This window comes from Taudactylus pleione, unplaced genomic scaffold (assembly GCF_031769625.1).
Source record: "Taudactylus pleione unplaced genomic scaffold, aTauple2 ptg000212l, whole genome shotgun sequence".
NCBI lineage: Eukaryota > Metazoa > Chordata > Amphibia > Anura > Myobatrachidae > Taudactylus > Taudactylus pleione.
Genome location: NW_028284614.1, coordinates 3,383,561 through 3,406,251, shown reverse-complemented (window position 1 = coordinate 3,406,251; position 22,691 = coordinate 3,383,561). Strand labels below are relative to the sequence as shown.

General features: G+C 45.2%; 1 protein-coding gene across 3 annotated transcripts in view; it reads right to left on the bottom strand.

The window, feature by feature from the left end:
- Positions 1-22,691, bottom strand: part of CAMK2A (calcium/calmodulin dependent protein kinase II alpha) — a 249,234-nt gene that overhangs the window by 128,570 nt on the left and 97,973 nt on the right. For all 3 annotated transcript variants that reach the window (XM_088478264.1, XM_088478263.1, XM_088478262.1), the window contains one exon: positions 3,832-3,891. In XM_088478264.1, the coding sequence (XP_088334390.1) occupies positions 3,832-3,891 (60 nt within the window). The remainder of the gene's footprint in view (positions 1-3,831; positions 3,892-22,691) is intronic.

Below are 22,691 nucleotides of genomic sequence, written 5' to 3'. Positions count from 1 at the left end.
AGGGGCTTATTTATTAGCAATCACTGATATTGATGATTCTTTACTTCAGTGATAAAATATCTCTTCTCACCACAAGTTATACAAGTAAAATCGTGTAGAGGAAGTTGAGCAAACTTGGCATCTCCTCCAATCCCCCTCCCCCTCCCCAACAAGCTATTATGAGGTGCTGATGGTAATGGCAGGTGACTTGTGGGCACTTCCATAAAAGGGAAGGAGAGCTCTGACCAATCTCAGTGCCCCCTTTATTCTATTGGCAGTGCCAGTGAGTGACCTGTCATTACCATCGAGGCCTCGTAAGAGGCAGCTGTGCCGCCCAGTATGGTCTTTTATTTGCCAAGTACCTTGGATGCCTATGAGCCCCTATGAGTAACACAGTAGTGAATGAGGGGTCTGGGGGAGTGTGGTGGACTGCAGCTTATTATAGTATTTGTTTCTATGGTGGGCATGTACTGTCATTATTGTAATAATTTTTTTTACAGGTGCCCTGACAGCCGTTTCAATTTGGCAGGTTGGCTGTTATATACCACAAATTGGAGGCCAAAGTCGCTGCAAACTTGCTGCAATTCTCAACAATTTAGAAGTCACCAGAAATGTTATGGTGGGTACACACTGGGCGATTAAATTGGACGACTGAACCATAACGATATCGTTCAGTCGTCCACTTTATCGTCCGTTTTTTACACAAAAGCGATGAACGATAACGACGACGCGCGTTCCTGCAGGTCATTCGTCATCATCGTTCATCGGGATAACATGCAAGCCAACCTGATGATGTCGACAGGTTGCTGCATGTTGGGGAATGGGGGAGAGAGCCCGGCGCTGAAGGATATCGTTAATGATATCGTTCAGCGGGTGTGCGCAATGTCATGAACGACATTGAGCACACCCTGCCGGGGACACACTAGACGATATCGCTCAGGGAGCATATCGTCTAGTGTGTACGCACCGTTACAGTATTTATCTAACAAGCCCTAACACGCCCCCCCCTCGCCTTCCCGCCTTCCAAGCAACCAATTGCTCTGTCCTTCTTTAGTGATTCGTTAGCGTCACCACACTATAGCGGTATGTGTCGTTAGTGTACGGTATGTATACATATGTATACCACAATAACGTTTTATTGGTAAGGGTAACACAAAAACAATACATTTACACTGCCTGCTTCTTACATATCTTAAGCACACATATTCATATTCGTTAGGGTATCCAAGTGAATTCAATAATTTGTTGAGGTTGATACAAATTGAAAATGTTAATGTTTTAAAAACATCGGTTTCCAAACTAGACAAATAGTGAAAAAAAAAAAATCCCAGCCATTAAATGAGATCTGGTGTAATCCCGGAAATAAATGTAATTATCCTCCCAACCACGCCTGAGGCTGTACAGCCTGCTGAGACAGGCCTGCTTTGTATGCATGTAGCTCAGAGCATTCTAGCTGGCGTGCTTGGCTGGCTCTTACCTACAACAAACATACTTGCAGCCGTATCGCTTGCACTGCAAGGCTCATCTCACTGGCAAGCTCCCGGAATAGGAGCAGCTAGTGAGAACTGCAGCATTCAGTTGGTCAGTGTTCAAAAATGGGGACAAGAAGACCCTGCAAATCAGGCAGAGTTGGCAACTGTGGGCCTGATTCAGAGCCGGACGCAATTAGCGCTCGCTCGTTCAGAAAAAGGGGGTGGCTATTCAAATGAACCGTTTGCTCTTTGCGGTCTGTTCACGCCTCCATGTCTGAACGAGCAAACAAAACTTGCGGACGTTTATTTGAAAAATACGGCCCCCTGGCCACTCGCATCATACGTCATGTCCGCTATTTATTAGATTAATCGAGTACATCGATCAGCGTATGAACTGCTCGCTATTCTTGTGGTTGGTTTTTCCTACCACTATATTGCGAGCAGTTTTGACTATAAACAAAACCAGGTGACGTGGTCAATGACGCTGCTGTATTAATTATGCACACCCATAAAACGCCCGTTTTGACCTTTAAGCACGCCTGCGTTCTTAATTCCACTCCCCGTTTTCAAGCACCTTCCCCTGTTACCACCCACATACGCCTCATCCTGTCACTCAAAGTAGCAGGCATTCGCTATATAGCGAACAAACGTTTTTCGGCCGCACTGACTGGTTCGCGCATGCGTATTATAAACCATTCGCATGCGCAGAAGTGTGAACATCGCTCGGAACGAGCGTACTGCCGCTTACGAGCGGCTCTGAATCAGGCCCTGTGTTAGTACATACAGTATGTACACATGCATGCATCTTGGTGATCTCGATGTCCACGTTTCCTTATTGTTGTTACATGTCCACAACTGTACATGGCTGCACTATATCACCATAAAGCTAAGTGCCAAAGTGCTAAACTGCAGTTGGCACCTGTCACCTATTAAGAGCCTCCATTTTGCGCATCCTGGCTGCGAATGCTCTTTTTATCTCGTGCTGATAGTAGTAGGATCACTGTTGCTGTAGTGTCTCCATGTGTCTCTCCAATCTGTTGCTATGGAAACCTCCCCTGCAATAGGCAGTTCTGCTGTCCCATATAAAAAGAGAGAGAGAGAGGTCCGTGGATCTAGGGAGACAGATTGAACCTGACAGGCTGCTCATAAATGATATAAAACATTAATAAATTCCTGTCACTACATTTCTGTACATTGTGTGTTCAGAGCAATATCACCGGAGTAGCAGAAACACACATATAATATTGGGCCTGTGTTATATACGCCTATGTCCATGTTTGCATGAATTATCTCTATTGCTGGCAGGTCTTTAAGATCTGAAGACAGGACTCCAGTACGGATTTCACAAGCTGGTAACAGATACTCTGTGGGTTGGCTTTGTGCTGAGTGTAACTATTTAATAGGCTTTTCACTGTTACATTTGTACTTTTTGCAACAATTGTTCTGCAATAAAAATATAAACACTCCCCCCCCCATACATCTCCAGTATCATCTCAAAGTGGTCTCCGTAAAAATGGCGCCAGCTGCGTTTTCCCAGGGATTTTTGCTCCAACCCAGCTGTAGATCAACCTCTTAAGGAGCGTACACACTAGACCAGTGTTGGCTAACCTTGACACTCCAGCTGTTGTGGAACTATATATCCCAGCATGCCCTGCCACAGTTTTAACATGCCCTAATAGCAAAACTGTAGCAGTGCATGCTGGGTTATGTAGTTCCATAACAGCTGGAGTGTCAAGGTTAGCCAACACTGCACTAGACGATATGCTCCCTGAGTGATATCGTCTAGTGTGTCCCCGGCAGGGTGTGCTCAATGTCGTTCATGACATTGAGCACACCCGCGGAACGATATCATTAACGATATCGTTCAGCGCCGGCCTCTCTCCCCCATTCCCCAACATGCAGCAACCTGACGACATCGTCAGGTTGGCCTGCATGTTTTCTTGATGAACGATAATGACGAACGACCCACGGGAACGCGCGTCGTCGTTATCCTTCATCTTTTTGATGTTAAAAATGGACGATAAAGTGGACGACTAAACGATAACGATATTGTTATCATTCAGTCGTCCACTTTAATTGCCCAGTGTGTACGCACCTTTACCCGCACCTCGCCTCTTCTCTGGTGATCACCTCCCACTCATGCCTACAAAATTATGGGCGGATTTGACCACTGGCTTTAAAATGGCAGGCTTTGAAAAGTCACTGTTTAGTAAATATCCCCCAAACTCAATTATAACAATCTTTAAGGCTGGAAAGGTTGCCTAAGCCTGCCCTCGATATGCTGGGCAAACAGTTGCTGGTTAAAGACTGTATAAAGAGTCATTATTTTACATATTTGAACCAGACCACAAATTGTCTGTATAAGGTACTTAAGACGGACCTATATTCGGATGCTTCAGGAGTCGACAAATCCGCGCTTCTCGCTCCAACTTCTGGTGATCTGGGGAAAAATAATAATGAATAGAACATTATTTCAGGACATTGCGTTTATCAAGACAATAATACTCTATAGTAGAATGAAGTCCAAAGTAACTTCAGCTCATAGTTTGGGGATTATTTAGAATAGTTGCTAATAATAATAACACAAGTTGGAACACACTCAGCTTTTCAACACAGGGAAACATTTTGGCACATCTATAATTGTGAGGTCAGGAAATGTGCTTATTCTCCCATCCATGAATGTAATGTCAGCTGTCTAATAGGGAGAGGTATCAAATCTTCTAAAAGGAATATGTTGCCCATAGCAACCGATCATCTTTTATCTATCATTTATCAAGTACATTCTGTCAAACGTTAGGTAATAGCTGATTGGTTGCACTGTGGTCAACTCTTCCCCCTGTCCTCTTCAATGTCTCCCTAATGCCGGGTACACACTGAGCGGTGTGTACCGACGGGCCGACATATCGTACCTCGGGTACACATTAGAACGAGGTAATAAACGATGGAACGGTCCCTCACTCTGTCCTTCAATACCTGCAACGCACAGCATGCGATATCAGGCAGCACGGCCGACCGAACGATAACGTATGCGACAGCGGGAGCACGCATATTGGCCGTACACACTAAGCGGTGCGGCCCATATGTCGTTCCGATTTGGCCGGAAACTACATATTGTGCCGACATCGTCTCAGCGTGTACCCAGCTTTACTGTAGGTATAGGACAAACCAAAGGAAAACATGATGAGGAAAGAATTCTGAAGAATCCTTTATGCCATTTTTAGATACATTCCGGAGCTTGGTACATATGGAAATGCAACCAAAAATTGCATTTTTTGAAGTTTTCGATGCATTTACAAGCTTAATACATCCAGTCCTTTATCTCTTCCAAGGATTAGTACATAGACCCCTATGTGAGAGAAGGACAAGTGTAGCATACTTGCTAACTTTTAAAACCTAGGGGTCTATTTACTAAGCAGTGTTAGGAGACAGAGTGAAAAGTGATAAGAAAGTGATAAGGTGCCAGCCAATCAGCTCCCAACTGTCATTTTTCAAACATAGCCTGTGAGATCACAGTTGGGAGCTGATTGGCTGGCACCTTATCACTTTTTTATCACTTTTCACTCTGTCTCCTAACACTGCTTAGTACATTGACCCCTAGGACTGACACTTTCGTGGCTGAACTCCTTGGTTTGTTTGGGCCCCCACAAAACATTTTTTGGAAGGACTACCTTCAATTATTAAGGAGGAGGTTGATGATGAGGGTGTTGATGGTGGAGATTGCATGTGCTGGTCCAAAATGCTGGTAGCTGATACTGGACAGGTTGTGAGATGACAGTTGGGAGCTGATTGGCTGGCACCTTATCACTTTCTTATCACTTTTCACACTGTCTTCTAACACTGCTTAGTAAATAGCCCCCCTAGTTATAGGGGCATAGAGGTCCTTTCTGCCCATATGCGGAGCTCAAGACAGAACAGCGGCTTCTAATGTACATCTGATTTACTCTGGTCACACATCAAAGACACTTATTTTCGTCTTGCGCCCAAGTTGTTATCCCGTTATCTTATGTGCAACAAAAACATTCACTATTATTAGGTATCAATTAAACTAGGAAGACATCTCTAAAACAACAGAAACAAGTCCCCATGTCGACTATGCAAGCAAATTTGTTAAAAAAAAAACAGTCTCAAAAACATGATACATGCATGGGCGACGACGAAAGCACCAATCAGTGTCAGCAGAGCCTTTCACAGACAGCCAATCACAAGAAATTAATTGTGCTGTCTACCATCATCTCCATCATTTTCCATTTATCCTGCCTCTGACCTCCCACAAATAATACGGCTTACACAGGCATATATACCTTTTATTCCAGGTCTGCATGTTTTTGCCACTGCACACACAGGGCCTGATTCAGAGCTGAACGCTCCTTTTTTTGGAGCGTCCTCATGGACGCTCGCATAGCTGTGGGTTACCACCCACAGCTATAGCGAGCGTCCATGATGATGGTCGCGATGGTCTTGACCATCGCGACCATCGGGCTTGCGACGGAGACCCTGCTGTAGGGTCTCGCTGCCGCAAGCCCTGGAGTGATTTTGGCTCTATCAGAGCCAAAATCACTCCCACTGACATCACTAGTGATGTCAGTGGGGCCGGCTTGAGACGGTAGGCGTTCCCATGGGAACGCCTCCGTCTGGCAGGCACGCCCACCAAAGGGGGCGTGCTGTCAATCAACATCGACAGCACGCCCCCTTTGGTGCGAGACCCGGAGCGATGGTAAGCCCATTGCTCGCCGGGTCTCGCGCATGCGCACGACGGAGCTCCCTCTGTCGTGCGCATGCGCAGTGGGGAACATCGACCCGCTTGCGAGCATCCTGCCGCTCGCGAGCGGGTCTGAATGACCCCCACACCACAGGCCCTTACTGTACTTGGCCCAATTCTGCGTACCCTCTTGCCCTTTAAATATATAATTGTGCAGTAGTGCTATTTTTTTAATGCCTGCGCTTTTCACGCAAATGCCCCCAACTCTAAATGAGCCTGGATATGGTTAATTCAGTTACAGTACATCAGGGATAACTTTAAAGCTCATCAGCCTGTGCTATCCACAACCTTTATTTATTCCCCTCACTCTCAGTTACAGATCACGCTGAGGCAGCGAACGCCAGGGAGCTACAAGTGATGAAATAAGAGCTGCCTGCAGAAAGTGTGTCACGTTTTATTATTAACGTTGTTTAGATATAGGAGACTTGTTCTACGAAATTGGTGGCTTTCCCAGTTTACAAAAGCAGAAATTGGGCAGAAACAAATGATGATAGCAGCAGCTACATCTGTTAGATCTCTAAAACAGCAATTTGTTCAATTGCTCCCAACAACCCTAAACTTCAAACTAAAAGAAAAACAAGAAACAAATGGTATTTTTCAAAGTTTCTTTAAAAAAAAAAAAAATGAAGAAACTTTTTATTAACTATTTTTTTTTTACTTTTTTTTAACTATTCTACAGTTGGTGGGTTAGACCTTATTCAGATGTGGGCACTAATGCAATCGCCTGGAAATGTATTTCCAGGCAAGTGCATAAAAATACGCAGCGGTGATCGCAGATTCTTCAATAATAGACCATCTGAGTATTCCTATAGTCGCGCAGAATGGCGGCGAGAACTGAGATGCTAGCAATATGCTTTCTGAGTATGGGATCGCAGATGCAGCTTGGTACATTGCCCGAAAACGGTCATGCTGCGCCAGCATTTTGCCGCCGCTCTCTGTTACTTCCCACAAAATGGCCTCTGTCTGTCAGTCACTTGCGACTAAATCTTCACTATAACCGTAGTTACATTTGGTAATTCAATCGCGCATTGCGGCTAAGACACGGCACAGTTGGCCGATAATTGCCCACCTTCGTAAATAACGGCATTGCGTACATATCTTAATCAGGCCCGCAGTATCTGGAAGCCATCAAAACTGCCCAGATCCCCAGCTATGTCCTGGAACAATGTTTGCTTGTGGCCCTCGCAATCTTCTCTTGTGGCCCCCAGTTCCTACCTGCTTTATTGTCAGATGTCTTTGTAATAGTTGTAACATTTGTTAAAACTACATGCTGATATGTTATCACAGATCCTTGTTTCTTTGTTTGATTAAATATGTTTAAATGTATTACTTAGATTGAGGGTCATGTGATGTCGTTATGAAATTTAAAGGGCCATCCATGAGGGTTTTGAAATGTATCTGGCTGTCTATCGCTGTCATAGGGCTATAATAACCGGCACCAGACACTGTCAATCACATCTTGGGTTACTTGATTTTCCTTTGATCATGAGACTGCATAGAAAAACACTTCAGGAGACCTGCATACAAAGTCGGATACAACCGTACATGCTTCAAAGCCAGTGAAACTTATAATTTTGAAATAGACAGCTCTCTCTCTCTCTCTCTCTCTCTCTCTCTCTCTCTCTCTCTATCTCTCTCTCTATCTCTCTATGTATATATATATATATATATATATAAGCACAATTGGAAGCTATATGAAAAGGCAAGGTATTTAGTAAAAGGTGCATATTTATTAAAAAGTGCAGGAGAGCCTGTACAAACATAACAGTAATAACTGAACAACAGTTCCCAATGTCAATACCACTCGTCTGATCCAAGCTAGCATCAATGTTGTTGTTGCCTCTCACCAGGGCCAGATTAACAATGGGGCAGATGGAGCTACAGCTCCAGACCTCCACATAAAAATAGGCCCATCAGCAGGACAGCATGATTACCAGTATTTAAATTTTAAGTATGTAAATAGTTTTTATAGTCTAACCAGCCCCGGACTGCTCAGCCAGTCCTGGTTCCTAAAATTACGGGGAACAAAATGAGTAGGGTTCCACTGTAGTTTAGAAACCAGCACCTGGCTGCAGGGCCAGTGCTGGTTTTAAATATAGAGGAAAAAATTGCTTTGGGGTCCCCCTATATTTAAAACCAGCACTGGACCCAAACCGTCTGGGGTGTAATGCCACAGCCTGGAGACCCGATCACAGGGGCTCCATGGCCAAAGCATTCACACCCCAAGCCAGTCAGCCCAAGCAGTAGAGCGGCTGCTGATTGGCTCCGGCTCCTGACAGTTCACACTGATCAGTCAGGAGCCAGGTAGCAGTCTATGTGGTCACACACATACACCGTTACAGTAAGTATATTGATCGGGTTCCGTTTTATTATTTTGCCAAGACCCCTGGATGCTGCAGAGACCAGCGCGAGGCTGGAGGTGAGTATAGGATCTTTATTCCAGGTACTCCAAATGGATTCTACGGGGACAAGGGGACAGACCAGCTGGCAGCAGGTATGTGTGAGTAAGGTAAGTAGGTGTGTAATAAAGTTTTACTGTATACGGTGTGTGTGAACTGCATTTTTTAAACTATTTTACAGTGGAGGTACGGGTGTTGGCTGCCTGCTGACACTTGTAGTTCCACAAGTGCCAAAGGGTAGGCATACTGGCACCTGTAGTTCCACTTGAAATTACAATAGCTTTCAACTATTTAACACATTATTACCCCCGTACCCACAGCCCAGGGGTGCAGGGAAGAGCCCCGGGCTTCAGACCAAACCTGGGGTTTCGGGAGAGGGGGGGACCCCTTCTTGGGGGGGTCCCCACCTCCCCTGAGATCTCCGACTTGGGCTGACTGGCTTGAGGTGTTAATGCTTTGGCCCTGGAGACCTGGTAATAGGGTCTCCTGGCTGTGACATTACACCCCGGTCGGTTTGGGTCCGGTGCTGGTTTTAAATATAGGGGGACCCCTACGCATATTTTTCCCCCTATATTTAAAACCAGGAAAGGCCCTGCAGCCAGGTGCTGGTTCCTAAATTACGAGAGAACCCTACTCATTTTGTTTCCCATAATTTTAGGAACCAGGACTGGATGTGCAGTCCAAGGCTGGTTATGCTTTTGGGGGCGGACCCTACATAATTTTTTCTTTGACATTTAACCCTTATTTTACAGGTACAAAACAAGCAGCCTTCACATATCTCTCTGATATGTGCAGGCTGCTTGCTCGGGAGAGTTTTGCAAAGAGAAGACACTGCAATCTCGGGTGAGTAATCTCCTTCAAAACTTGCTACTCGGTGGAGATATCTCGATCTACTTCACCAACGGCCAACTCACTCTCAGCTAAACTCACTTCTTAGTAACTTTGTGAGTTTCAGGAGCCTAAAATCACCCGAGTTTCGGCGATGCTAATCGAGTTGAAAAATAAAATAACTCGACCAGAGTCAATTCTTAGTAAATTTGCCCCTGGTCCTCCAGATAACTCCCATGACAATTGCCTCCTTCTAATTTAGAGTTGCATTCTTTATTGTCACCAATATCGAGAGACTTATAACTACACTTCATTGTAATTATCTTTTTCATCATAATTGTTCAAATACTTCCAACAATCTAGGCTGTAATTTTATCTTACACAACTCTGAGAGTGAATTTATACCCAAAGTTTATATCCAGGATGTGCACCTGTAGGTTTATCTAAGAGTATCATCCTTCTTTAAACCCACACCCAACCTGTGAACCGGGGGCAGATCAAGAGAGGGGAGAGACCGTGTGCAGTTTTCGTACGCCTCCTCCCCCCTCTGTCACGGGCGGATTCCTCAGTAGACTCTGTCACTGTATAAGAATCTACTGCTCATGCGCCAATCTCTGGGAAAATGGCGCGAACCCCATAATCCTAGTGATTTCTGTAGTGCGCATGCACAGATTTTCAGACACATGGCTCTGTGGCACAGGCGGTGAGGTACGTATTGTGAATGAATGTGCGGCATAGGCCCCCCTTGGTGCCAGGGGTCCGTGCTCATCGCACACCCTGCACCAAGTATAGATTTGTCCATGCTGTGATCCTACCTATTCACCATTGCCAAATCTCTCTCCTTATTAAGTGTGATTATTCTATTTAATATCGATTTAATATCGATGTCGGACATAATGAAGCAATTGTTGCTGCTGCGTCGCATCGCGCATGCGTTCCCCATTGTGTCCGGGCAGAGTCGCCATTGTGATTTCAGGCGCAGTGTGTTGAAGATGTAGTGGGCGTTCCTGGGCGGTGACAGGGAGGTGGCTTAGCGCAGGCACGGAGATGGTTCATCTAATGGGCATTGTGGAGTGTCGCGGGCGTATCAGTGACAGTGGTTGCCTACACAAACGCTAAACCACTCAGATAGAACAAAGGCCATACTTGGGCGGAGTAACTGCACCCACCTAGTGCTGGTGCACATTTTAATGGTTCGACCGGTGCTGGCACCTAAGGACATACCAATCGGTATCACGGCGTGTACGGACACCGACAGTAGCACATTCAGACATACGGCTGTACAAAGGGAAGGATTTGTATCTGCATAAAGTTGCAGGCGGGCGACCGCCAATAGACGCATCTGCGGGCACTTTTGTGTCCACCTCTGAATCAGGTGCACTGGAGTTTGAGAATTGAGGGGCCTATTCATCATAACTTAAAACTCTCTGGAGGTAATTAGGTTTATAACTCGCATGGAGTTCTACCTAATTACCGGAGGAATTCATCATTCCTCCTCTCCATAACTATCTATTTCGAAAAGCGATGACAGCTTTTTGGGAAATAGATAGTTTTCCCTGCCTACACTAACTTACCGCAGCTGTAATCCGTGCTGTGCATGTGCTGTTACATTCGTAAAACCAGCACTGCCTACAGCAGCAGTATTTTTGTGTGTCCCCCAACCCCCTCTCCCCCCTCCGCTCACCTGCCCCCCCTCCCCCCTGTCCCGCACTTACCTGCCCGCTGCAGCCGCCTCCAGCTCCGTCTGCTGTTCAGACACGTGTTCTCCCGGCAGAACACTGTACAGTTTAGAAGAAAAAAAAAAATTTTCTTTCTAAACTTTATGGTGTTCTGCTGGGAGAACACAGTGTCCGAGCAGCCACCGGAGCCAGAGGACGGACCAGAGCGCCAGAGGGAGACGCCGGGGGACCTCACCAGCTGGAAGTAGGTAAGTCTCACCTGTTATTCGCCACCTCACAGTGGCGAATACTAACTCCATCATAATCCGAAAATACATAATTTTCGGAATTTGATGAATACCATATTTTCCATATCCCCATACTAATGTATGGGGAGTGTGGAAAGTAACGATGAATAGGCCCCTGAGAGACATGAGATTATAGTGGGGTAGTACCTCTGCCCTTCCACGTGCATGGTGGGCACGTGCTACATCATTATATCTACTCCATAGGAACAATTCATCTACATGCCATCACAAAGCAGCAGCGTGACTGTATTGTCCTGATCTGTCCAATGGCAATGCTGGGATGGGTGTATACGTAGACAATTTGGACAAGTAAAATAAAAGACAATTTAAGGAAATATGCAATGAAAAGGTTTATTTACCAATCTAATTCTTAGATTCTATGACCATGTGGAAATTGTATACAGTTTAAAACATTGAGAATCCAACCTTGCATTTGAAATCTGCTGCTCAGTGCAAACCTGCACAACCCGGACTTGTTTATAATGCATTAAGTAAATGCTCAGCCTATAGGAAGCTGGAACCGTAGGAAGTTAAAGCACATTATTCAGTTGGGCTCAGCTGGATGGAGACAGCTGCTTCCAGCATTCTGCGGATTTAATAATTTACACCCAAATGTTTCTCTTGTCTTGCCTGTAGTTATTGTAACGTTTTCCAGTGACGAATGTCGGTGCCAATAGATTTCATGTACATACAAGTACGTTCATGAGGAGACCGCGGAAAAGATACTAACAACTCAATAGCAACAGAATATACTGGTGCAATGTAAGTATATGTTTATATATTATTAATAGCTGCATCAAAACATTTTTGAAGTAGGCAGAATACCTACCCATACCCTATGGAAGAGCCTAGTTCCCACACTTGACAACGGGCATTTTTTAGTGATAACAGTTAAATTAAATCACATTAACATGTCATTAGATTCAACAAATTAATGATAGCCAATTGCCTTCAACCTGTGATTGGTTTTTAAAGGGTATGGAATAGAGTCGGCACACAACATACATGCCAACTTTCTCGGAACACCCGGGGACTCATACATTTTTTGGGGGAATCCCGCTAACTCCCAAAGGAGTAGGTCACTCTCTTTCATCCTGCCACCTTCCTATGGGGGAGAGGGGGGGCATACAGTGACACAATTCTCATAGAATCACATCATCCTTGCCCACTTCGCAGACCAGTGATTTGCACCATTATGCTATTAGGGGCGGAGCTAAATGATTAAATTCACACAGCCCCGCCCCCACATTGATAAACTGGTTCTCCCCTCCAGGCACTCTGCAGGGGTAAATGTAAAAACTGGCAAGTACAGTACGGCAAGCTGATAATCATTAAACTGGCTTCCCTATGGAAATATAGGCAATCTGAGAAAGGACTGGCAACTGTAGAAGGACATATGCAGTGAATTCAAAATCATTATAGGCCAAAAGTCTGGTAACTGGGAGACCAATAAGAAGGGAAGTTTAATATTCAATGCTGGAGACTGTGCATGAATTACATTTTTTGCAGTGCTTTGCTATATATTCTGTAAATGTTTCTTAAATACATATAACAAGATTTGGATATGGACTGTCTCTATATTTGCATTTATGAGTTTGATAAGGGAACATACTAAAAGTGCATTTACTTTAGGTGTAAAATTGGCTTTTAAAATGACAACCAATGAGCAATTAAGTTTTATGTGTATGGTGCATGTTAGATAATGAAAGCTCACTTCTCATTGGTTGATGTAGTTCAATGAACACTTACCACCTAAATGCAGTACATGTATTAGTAAATGGCCATTATAAATAATAATAAACTAATACAACAGTATCCGTAGTTACTAAATTACCAAAGGTGATGGCAAAATATTCCCTTTAGATCTTGTACTTCATATTCCGCAAGAGTTTTGTGTTTATTGTTTTGAGAAGAAGTCATTTTCAAAGTAATGTTTCTTTATTCCCGTAGTTTAGCCCTTCAGTGACTTTAACCAATGCAGCGATACAATAGGAAATTACATTAAAGAACAGGCGGCAATCACACAGTGGGGATGACTACTGAACAATCAGGAACAATCAAATGCCCAAAGCCCAATTACTGGGTATCTGCATTGCCAAGAGCGATCAGCAGAACAACGCTGCGAATGAGGCGGCTCTTTAAATTAATTTAACTAATGATAGCTCCATTTTCCAAAATGTTTTCTCAATGAATCTGCAGCTGAAATAAACAGTTTGCAAACTATATATTATCTGTAGAATCCTTCCGATATTGAATAATCAGCATCAACAAACAGCGAGGCGAGGTTTTCAAAATGGACAAATGTAACTCCCGGAGAAGATTTTGGATCACTTTAATTTTTTTTGTCAGTCTACGACTATCTTGTACATATGACATTGCGATTGCAATATGAATGTTACGAGGCTTTTGTAGTAAAATCAGCATGCAAATGAGCATATCGTGGGAGATGCATAGTGAATGCGGGTTGGCTGTAATTGCTCCACCCACATGGCACTGGCCACACCCACACTGTAGACACCCACATGGCACTGGCCACACCCTCATTGTACACACCCACATGGCACTGGCCACACCCACACTGCACTGGTCACAGCTCCTCAGCCTCCTCAGTATAGGCCTTTGAACATTTTCAGCCCCAGGCACAAGTGGCCCTTAATCCGGCCCTGGGCTGAGAGTTCGGAGGAGGAGTGAAACAGTGTGCAGACACTGAGGTGACATACTAGTAAATAAATTGTCCCTGGCATCACAACAGCCGCTCCTCTCCCGTCCCTGCCCCCTCCTGCTTCGTAGACGTTTGAGGACATGAGTCAGCAGGCCCAGATGGGTACCAGGGAAACCTTGAACTGATGTGTCCTGGTCACCATTTACGCAGCAGAATCACAGTGCTTGACTTTGGTTTACTGAATCTTCTCCCCTTCCTTTATTGATTGAATGATCCTTACGTGGAGCAGGTCAGTCTGCTACACCTTGGGGGCAGAGGCGGATCTACTGTGAAACTAGTGAAGCCTAAACTTAAGGGCCCCTAAACCCGGAGGGACCCTGAAGCTTTTTTGTTTTTTAAAGAGTGCATTTTTCAACAAAATCAATGGAGTTTTTTAAGCGTATGTTATTAAAATAAGGTTATTTCAGTGATAGAATCATAAGCCAATGGGTTGAAGTACCTAATATTGACCTTAGAATACGCTCTACAGTAGTCACGTACAGGGGGTTTCTGATACCCAGAACCCCCCCCCCCCCCCCAGATCAGTACTGGCCAGCAGACACTCTAGCCACAGCTCCGACCAGAGGATGGCTCTTATGAGTCGGAGGGGCGCAGAATAGAGAACTGCTGTCAGTGTCACAGCTGAGTGCAGTACTGCCAGGTGCCACTAGATGCTTACATATTCATATGTGCTGTCCCATCTGCCAGAAGTCGGCCCTGCAGTGCTGACCACAAACTGAAAGCTGAGCAGACTGAGGGATGACATGCAGCTCAGAGGCGGGAACACGCAGTGTGGGAGAGAGACCTGACTCAGGGGGATTCCAGAGATCCCACTCAGGAGGATCAATAGCTGGGATCCTACAGAGGAAGTGAGTAAGTTTTTTTTTTTTATGTGATCTATCTACAGTCTCTTTATCTATCTATCTATCTATCTATCTATCTATCTATCTATCTACAGTCTCTCACTCTCTGAGGGTTTCTACATATATTTTTTTTATATACAGTGTCTCTCTCTCTGGGGGGGTATCAACATCTATCTATCTACAGTCGCTCACTCTCTCTGGGGGTTTCTACATCTATCTATCTACAGTGTCTCACTCTCTGGGGGGTGTCTACATCTATCTATCTATCTATCTATCTATCTATCTATCTATCTATCTACAGTGTCTCAATCTCTGTGGGGTTTCTACATCTATCTATCTATCTATCTATCTATCTATCTATCTATCTATCTATCTACAGTGTCTCAATCTCTGGGTTTTTTTTACATCTATCTATCTATCTATCTATCTATCTATCTATCTATCTATCTATGTATCTATCTATTTACAGTCTCTCACTCTCTGGGGGGTTTCTGCATCTATCTACAGTCTCCCAATATCTGGGGGGTTTCTTCATCTCCACCGTTTCTATCTATCTATCTATCTATCTATCTATCTATCTACAGTGTCGCACTCAAAGGGCAGCGAGGCCCTTTGGACCTTGTTGGATGTTGCCCTATTGTTGCTGGTTCAAAGAGGACCTCATAACAGTTCACATTTCAGGGCCCCAAAAATGTAGATCCGTCATTGCTTGGGGGAGATTTACTAAGCCTTGGAGAGAGAAGTGGATAGTGATAAAGTACCAACCAATCAGCTCCTAACTGGTGGCTAATATATGTACGCCCATGCAACGGCGTTCAAACGCACTGGCACGCCTGCGTTTTGCCGACCGCCACCCCTAAACAGTCACTTCCTGTCAATCACTCTGCAATGGGTCTGCGTAGTCACTGTGCTCGCAGTGTGATTGAAGTGAAGCCTTTGCGCACGTGCACTGCGATGCATATGCATGCGCAGTACACAACAATCGGCCGTCTGCGTGCGTATTCACAGTTGCGATTGGTAATGAGTCAGGCCCAAAGTTAATAAAGGTAAGATCATAATAGATTGGGCCTAACGTTCTAAAGCTAATCAGCATGCATAGAATAAAGCATGAATTAATGACTGAGCGTAATTGTACATAAGATGACATTAAGAAGAACACTGTGCTCACTGCATTTTTCATGACCCATGAAATAGAAAGCAAGAGGCAAACCAAAATGGTCTAAACAGTGGCTACAGCTTTATTTAAAATGAAATTTGACACACATAACAAAATACTAGCAAGATAAACATCATTTAGCAGGAAAAAGTATTATTAACCTCTTTCGTAAGCCAAGGGTATGATATTTATACTTATTCACAGCGCTAATGCTAAGCTGAATGTAACGCTGTTTGCAAAGCGTATCTTGTATGTTTTTGCACTGTGCATCTCAATGGCATTTACACTTTCGACTGAACTGGTGGAACTGGGCTGCAGGGAGGCATTAGCACATAGGCAAAGTTCAGTGAGGGTCAGTTGCCAGCCGTACAGACTTGGAAGTAAGAGTAAATACACCTGTTTCCTGGTATATTATTTGCACCAAGTACAGGGTTGGCACATGGGCACAATCCAAGCATACGGATAGACGACAAGCGACTGAACTATAAGTTTAACTATGTATATGGTGAATACACACCTATTTCCATTCATACAATGCGGCACATACAAAAACAATTTGCGTTCACCTCTGAATCAGATTCGGTTCCAAACTCTTCCCTTCCCGCCAGAAATGTGGGCTACGGCATAACTTTCACACTAAGGCTATGACAATAAAATATGCTGTAACAACAATACAATAACTAGTGTAAGAAAAAGGAATTTACGGCTCAACAATATGTCAGTGATGTGAGCAATATGAGAAGGTCTACCACCCAGTAACACCCAAAACAACCAATAATATACCACAAAATACACCATTTTAAACTAACAGAAATAAAGTACATAAATATGTTTTCTGGCCTTGCAGTGATGGCTCCTCTGAGCCTTTTTGATGCAAGAGGGGAACCCTATTGATTTGATATGGATGACCAATGTATGATAACTGAAGCAAGAGCTGAGTGGGCAAAATGCCTAATGATTGCGGTCACCCAAGGTCAGTAATGTACAGTGATTGGTGCTGACGTAGCAGGCAATGAGGGAGACTACCAGCACTGTAGACCTCTTTGTACAAATTACCGAACACTAAGCTGAAAGAAGAACATGATGAAAGAGCACCTACAGTTGGCCATGGTTCCAAGCCTAATGCATTAGGGCTTATTTTTCTGGGTAATTGCTTTTATGTCCAGTAAAAAGGATATATTTCAACATTTTATTATATAATTTGCCATTAACGCAGTCATAGGGGGAGATTTATCAAACCTTCTAATTTAGACAATTAGAGATAGTGGTCATAGCAACCAATCAGCTATCATTGTATAGAATGTACTAAATAAATGATAGCTAGGATCTCCACTTGTCCTTCTTAGAAGGCTTAATAAATCTCTCTTTATATAGTCACATGATGTTACATACGGTACAGCCAGCAAATAAAAACTAAGGAAAAGTAACTATAGTTTAGCAACTATAATTTATTTAACAAAACCTTTGCAACTCCGGCTTCCCATTGCCTAGTCCTGCCTCATTTAAATAAGGTTGCATGTGAGAGGCAAATGACTGACTGTCAAACACCCCTGAAGTCCCCACCTCATAATGGGGGAGGTGTATCATTTATTGCAAAAATACTGCTATCATCACTCTGTTGGCAGAATACTGGCATTTTACATTGCTGGCATACAGGAATACCTTATTGCCGGGACAGCTCTTCTGATATAGAGCTCTTAGGTCAATGCATTGAATTCCGGGTTTATGAGTCAGAGATTAAGATGCGCAGACAAGAAAAAAAGCCTATACTGTAGGCTCAATAGTGCCGTCCATTAGCTAACAGGAACAAGCTCTGGGAAGTTACAAAAAGTTACCATTTTGCCGGCCAGTCGTGAACCCCTGACCTGGATTTGCCAGTACGCACATGCGCATTGCATTGGAACCCGGCTCATACTTGCCGACATTCTGCTCTCTCCTTCCGGGAGGGAGCTGAATGTCTGCATACAGCGGGCGGCGTGGACCGGCAATGACTCCGTATTGGCGGCACGGCCACGCCTCCCGCACGGCCAGGGGCATGGCCACATGATCGCATAATCATGGCCCCGCCCCCTCTTCACAATGCCAAAATGAAAAACATTGTGAAGCAGGGGGCGGGGCCACGATGACGCGCGGGGGTTTCTATTAGTAGTCCGGGGGGGGGGCAGGTGGCAGCCGGGAGGCTTGCCTGCCTTGCCGGGGGGGTCGGGAGCGGCACCCGATATTCGGGAGGCTCCTGACCAAATCGGGAGGGTAGGCAAGCCTGACCCGGCTGCAGATTTGCTATAAAAAAGAAATGGCAATCCAGGATCGGACTGGTCCACAGTGGTACAGAGGAAACCCCTGGTGGGCCCCACTGCCTAAAGGCCCACCTCTCCTCTATGAATCAGGTTCCGGACTGTGCCTTGATCTATACATTATACATGTTACTTTATGCTGCACAGGACTATGGTGTATTTTCTACAATGCATTGCTGTAATTACTCTGGTACATTATCATGCATATACCAGCAGGATTTACTATATATAGTTTTCTTTTAAAGGGGCTCAGACCATGCACTCTCTAATGTATAGCTCCTGTGGAGGCTGGCCATAACCCTAAGTATGGGCCCCTATTACTGCATTTCCCCAATGGGCACAGGACCGGTGCAAGGTTTCTTGGCACCCTAAGCGTAGCTTCAGCCTAGCGGCCCCACATCTCTTCTCCCCTCCCCTCATCCACACTCCCAGTTCCACCTCTTTGGCGGTAAGGGTACAAAGTGCACTGTGCACAGTCGCTTTTGCGCATGATCATTTTCTGAGCATACACAGGGGTAAATTTACTAAGATTCGTGTTTGGTCGAGATTGTAATCTCGGGTGAGTTTAGGCATTTTTTCAACTCGCAAATTTACTAAAGACAACCTCGGGAGTATATTTATCTTGAAAAACTAGGGTGAGAATGCAAAGTCGATTGAATACACCATCGACCATACTCAAAAGTACTTTCAGTGAAAAAGATATAACTCTGGAATTTAGCAAAAATTGTGATTCCAATCACAGGTGTAACTGTAGCAAACTTGGACTAAAATAAAAGTTTCAAATAGACCACCTCCTGAGCTGCGAGTTTGGCAGACACATACACAGATCAGTGTGATTTGTGTATGTTTCTGCCTCTAAACACTACCTAAAGGGTTAATATAAAAAAAAATAATGTAGCCCACCCCCAAAATAAAAAACATAAACAGCCCCGGGCTGCTCAGCCAGTCCTGGTTCCTATAAATACAGGTAAAAAAAACGAGTAGGGTTCCCCCGTATTTTAGAAATCAGCACTGGGCTGCTGAGCCTGTCCTGGTTTTAAAAATAGGGGGGGGAATTTCGCAGGGGTTCCTCTATTTTTAAAATCAGCACTGGGCTCAAATCCAACAAGGGTGTAATGCCACTGCCAGGGAACCCTTCCACCGGGTCACCCTGGCCAAAGCATTATCACCCCAGGCCGTTCAGCTCAAGCAAGGGGATGTAGGGACCCCCTGCCCAATAACGGGGTCTCCCTCTCCCGAGCACTCCAGGCTTAAGCTGAACCCCGGGGCTCTGCCCCGTACCCCTGTAGCGGTGGGTGCAGGGGTAATAGTGTTGAAAGAAATAATGTAAACTAATGTTTTTTACAGTGGAACTACAGGTGCCAGCGTGCCTGTCCTTTGGCACTTGTGGAACTACAAGTGCCAGCAGGCGGCCGGCACCTGTACTCCCGCTGTAAAAAAAATAGTTAAAAAACAACAAGACACACACCGCAGATTGTACTATTTTATTGCACACACCTACCACACTCACACATACTTACCTACTGTCTGTGTGTCTTGTGGTTTTTTAACTATTTTTTTACAGCAGTGGCACGCTGGCACCTATAGTTCCACTGTAAAAAACAATAGTTTACATTATTATTTCAACACTATTACCCCGGCACCCTCCGCTCCAGGGGTGTGAGGAAGAGCCCCGGGCTTCAGCTTAAGCCTGGGCTTGCCCGGGAGTGGGGGGACCAATTTATTGGGGGGGTCCTCACCTCCCCTGAGATCCCTGGCTTGGGCTGACCGGCTTGGGGTGATAATGCTTTGGCCGGGGAGACCCGGTGAAAGGATCCCCTGGCTGTAGCATTACACCCCGGCCAGATTTGAGCCCAGTGCAGGTTTCACAAATAAGGGGATCCCTATGCAATTTTTTCCCCCAATTTTTAAAACCAGGACAGGCTCAGCAGCCCAGTGCTGGTTCCTAAAATATGGGGCAACCCTGCTCGTTTTCCCCCCCTGTGTTTTTAAAAACCAGGACTGGCTGAGCAGCCCAGGGCTGGTTATACTTTTTAGGGAGGGCCTCTATGTCATTTTTTTGTTTACTTTCAAAGAGGGGAAGAGGACAGATACTGCTACCTGCCTGCAATGCTGGACCAGCAGCTGCCTAATGATAGCACCGGCCCCGAGTGTGCCCTACATGCCCCAGTCCAGCACTGACTGACAGGAGGAAAGCTGGTGAAGCTTGGAGAAATATAAAGAGGAGGAGTTGCCAAAAGCAACCATTCAGCTCCTAACTGTCATTATTCTGGTTGTGCTAAAAAATGACAGCTAAAAGCTGATTAATTGTTGTCAATTTTCTAGCACAGCCTGTACAATGACAGTTAGGACAGTTAATGACTATTTCTCTCAATGGTTTGATACATCTCCCCCACAATCTGTCAAAATGTGCTGTTATTCTGATGTTCTGTGTGACAGGGATACTGTAAGTAGATTGTATTACACCTACACTGACACATTAGATCTTACTTAACTCAAGCTGCCGTTCCCCACCAGCTCACTTCTCCCATTAAACGTGTGAATTAATGAGTCCGCTGAATGCCTGCTGCACCTAATCTTGTCTCTTACCTGAGTGTTATACCAACTGATGTTACCGCTACTGCCCAATACTATACTGCAATTGTCATTTAATGCTGTCTGCAGTATATGCAACATATATAATATAAATAGTACTTTTACATGTTTTATGAGCAAAAACACCTTAACCCTATTAATTACTACTTGCTGAACAGAAAATCCTATCCCCAACTAATGAGCCCTATTATAGGTGTATAAGATTGAAGATGTATAAAGGCAGCAACTCAAACGCCTGTCATCCAACTAGCAATTTTCCAGAAGACTATTCTTGGCTTATCTGCATATTTTATGTTATATATATATATACTAGCGACCCGCCCCAGCATCGCACGGGAGCAATTTCATCTTGCAAAAGACGTCTGCATCTCATAACAAGCTACGCTATGTCACCACAACCCCTGCATCTCACCACAACCCCTGCATCTCACCACAACTCCTGCAACTCACCACAACCCCTGCATCTCACCACAACCCCTGCATCTCACCACAACCCCTGCATCTCACCACAACTCCTGCATCTCATCACAACCCCTGCAACTCACCACAACTCCTGCATCTCTCCACAACTCCTGCATCTCATCACAACCCCTGCATCTCTCCACAGCTCCTGCATCTCATCACAACCCCTGCATCTCATCACAACTCCTGCATCTCACCACAACCCCTGCATCTCACCACAACCCCTGCATCTCATCACAACTCCTGCATCTCACCACAACCCCTGCATCTCACCACAACCCCTGCATCTCACCACAACCCCTGCATCTCATCACAACTCCTGCATCTCACCACAACTCCTGCATCTCATCACAACCCCTGCATCTCACCACAACCCCTGCATCTCACCACAACTCCTGCATCTCACCACAACCCCTGCATCTCATCACAACTCCTGCATCTCACCACAAACCCTGCATCTCAAAACAAACCCCTGCATCTCACAACAACCCCTGCATCTCACCACAACTCCTGCATCTCACCACAACCCCTGCATCTCACAACAACCCCTGCATCTCTCCAAAACCCCTGCATTTCACCACAACCCCTGCATCTCACCACAACCCCTGCATCTCACAACAACCCTTGCATCTCTCCAAAACCCCTGCATTTCACCACAACCCCTGCATCTCATCACAACTCCTGCATCTCACCACAACCCCTGCATCTCACCACAACTCCTGCATCTCAAAACAAACCCCTGCATCTCACCACAACCCCTGCATCTCACCACAACCCCTGCATCTCACCACAACCCCTGCATCTCTCCAAAACCCCTGCATCTCTCCAAAACCCCTGCATTTCACCACAACCCCTGCATCTTACCACAAACCCTGCATCTCACCACAACCCCTGCATCTCACCACAACCCCTGCATCTCTCCACAACCCCTGCATTTCACCACAAACCCCTGCATCTCACCACAACTCCTGCATCTCACCACAATCCCTGCATCTCACCACAAACCCCTGCATCTCACCACAACTCCTGCATCTCACCACAACCCCTGCATCTCACCACAACCCCTGCATCTCTCCACAACCCCTGCATCTCACCACAACCCCTGCATCTCACCACAACCCCTGCATCTCACCACAACCCTGCATCTCACCACAACCCCTGCATCTCTCCACAACCCCTGCATCTCACCACAAGCCCTGCATCTCACCACAACCCCT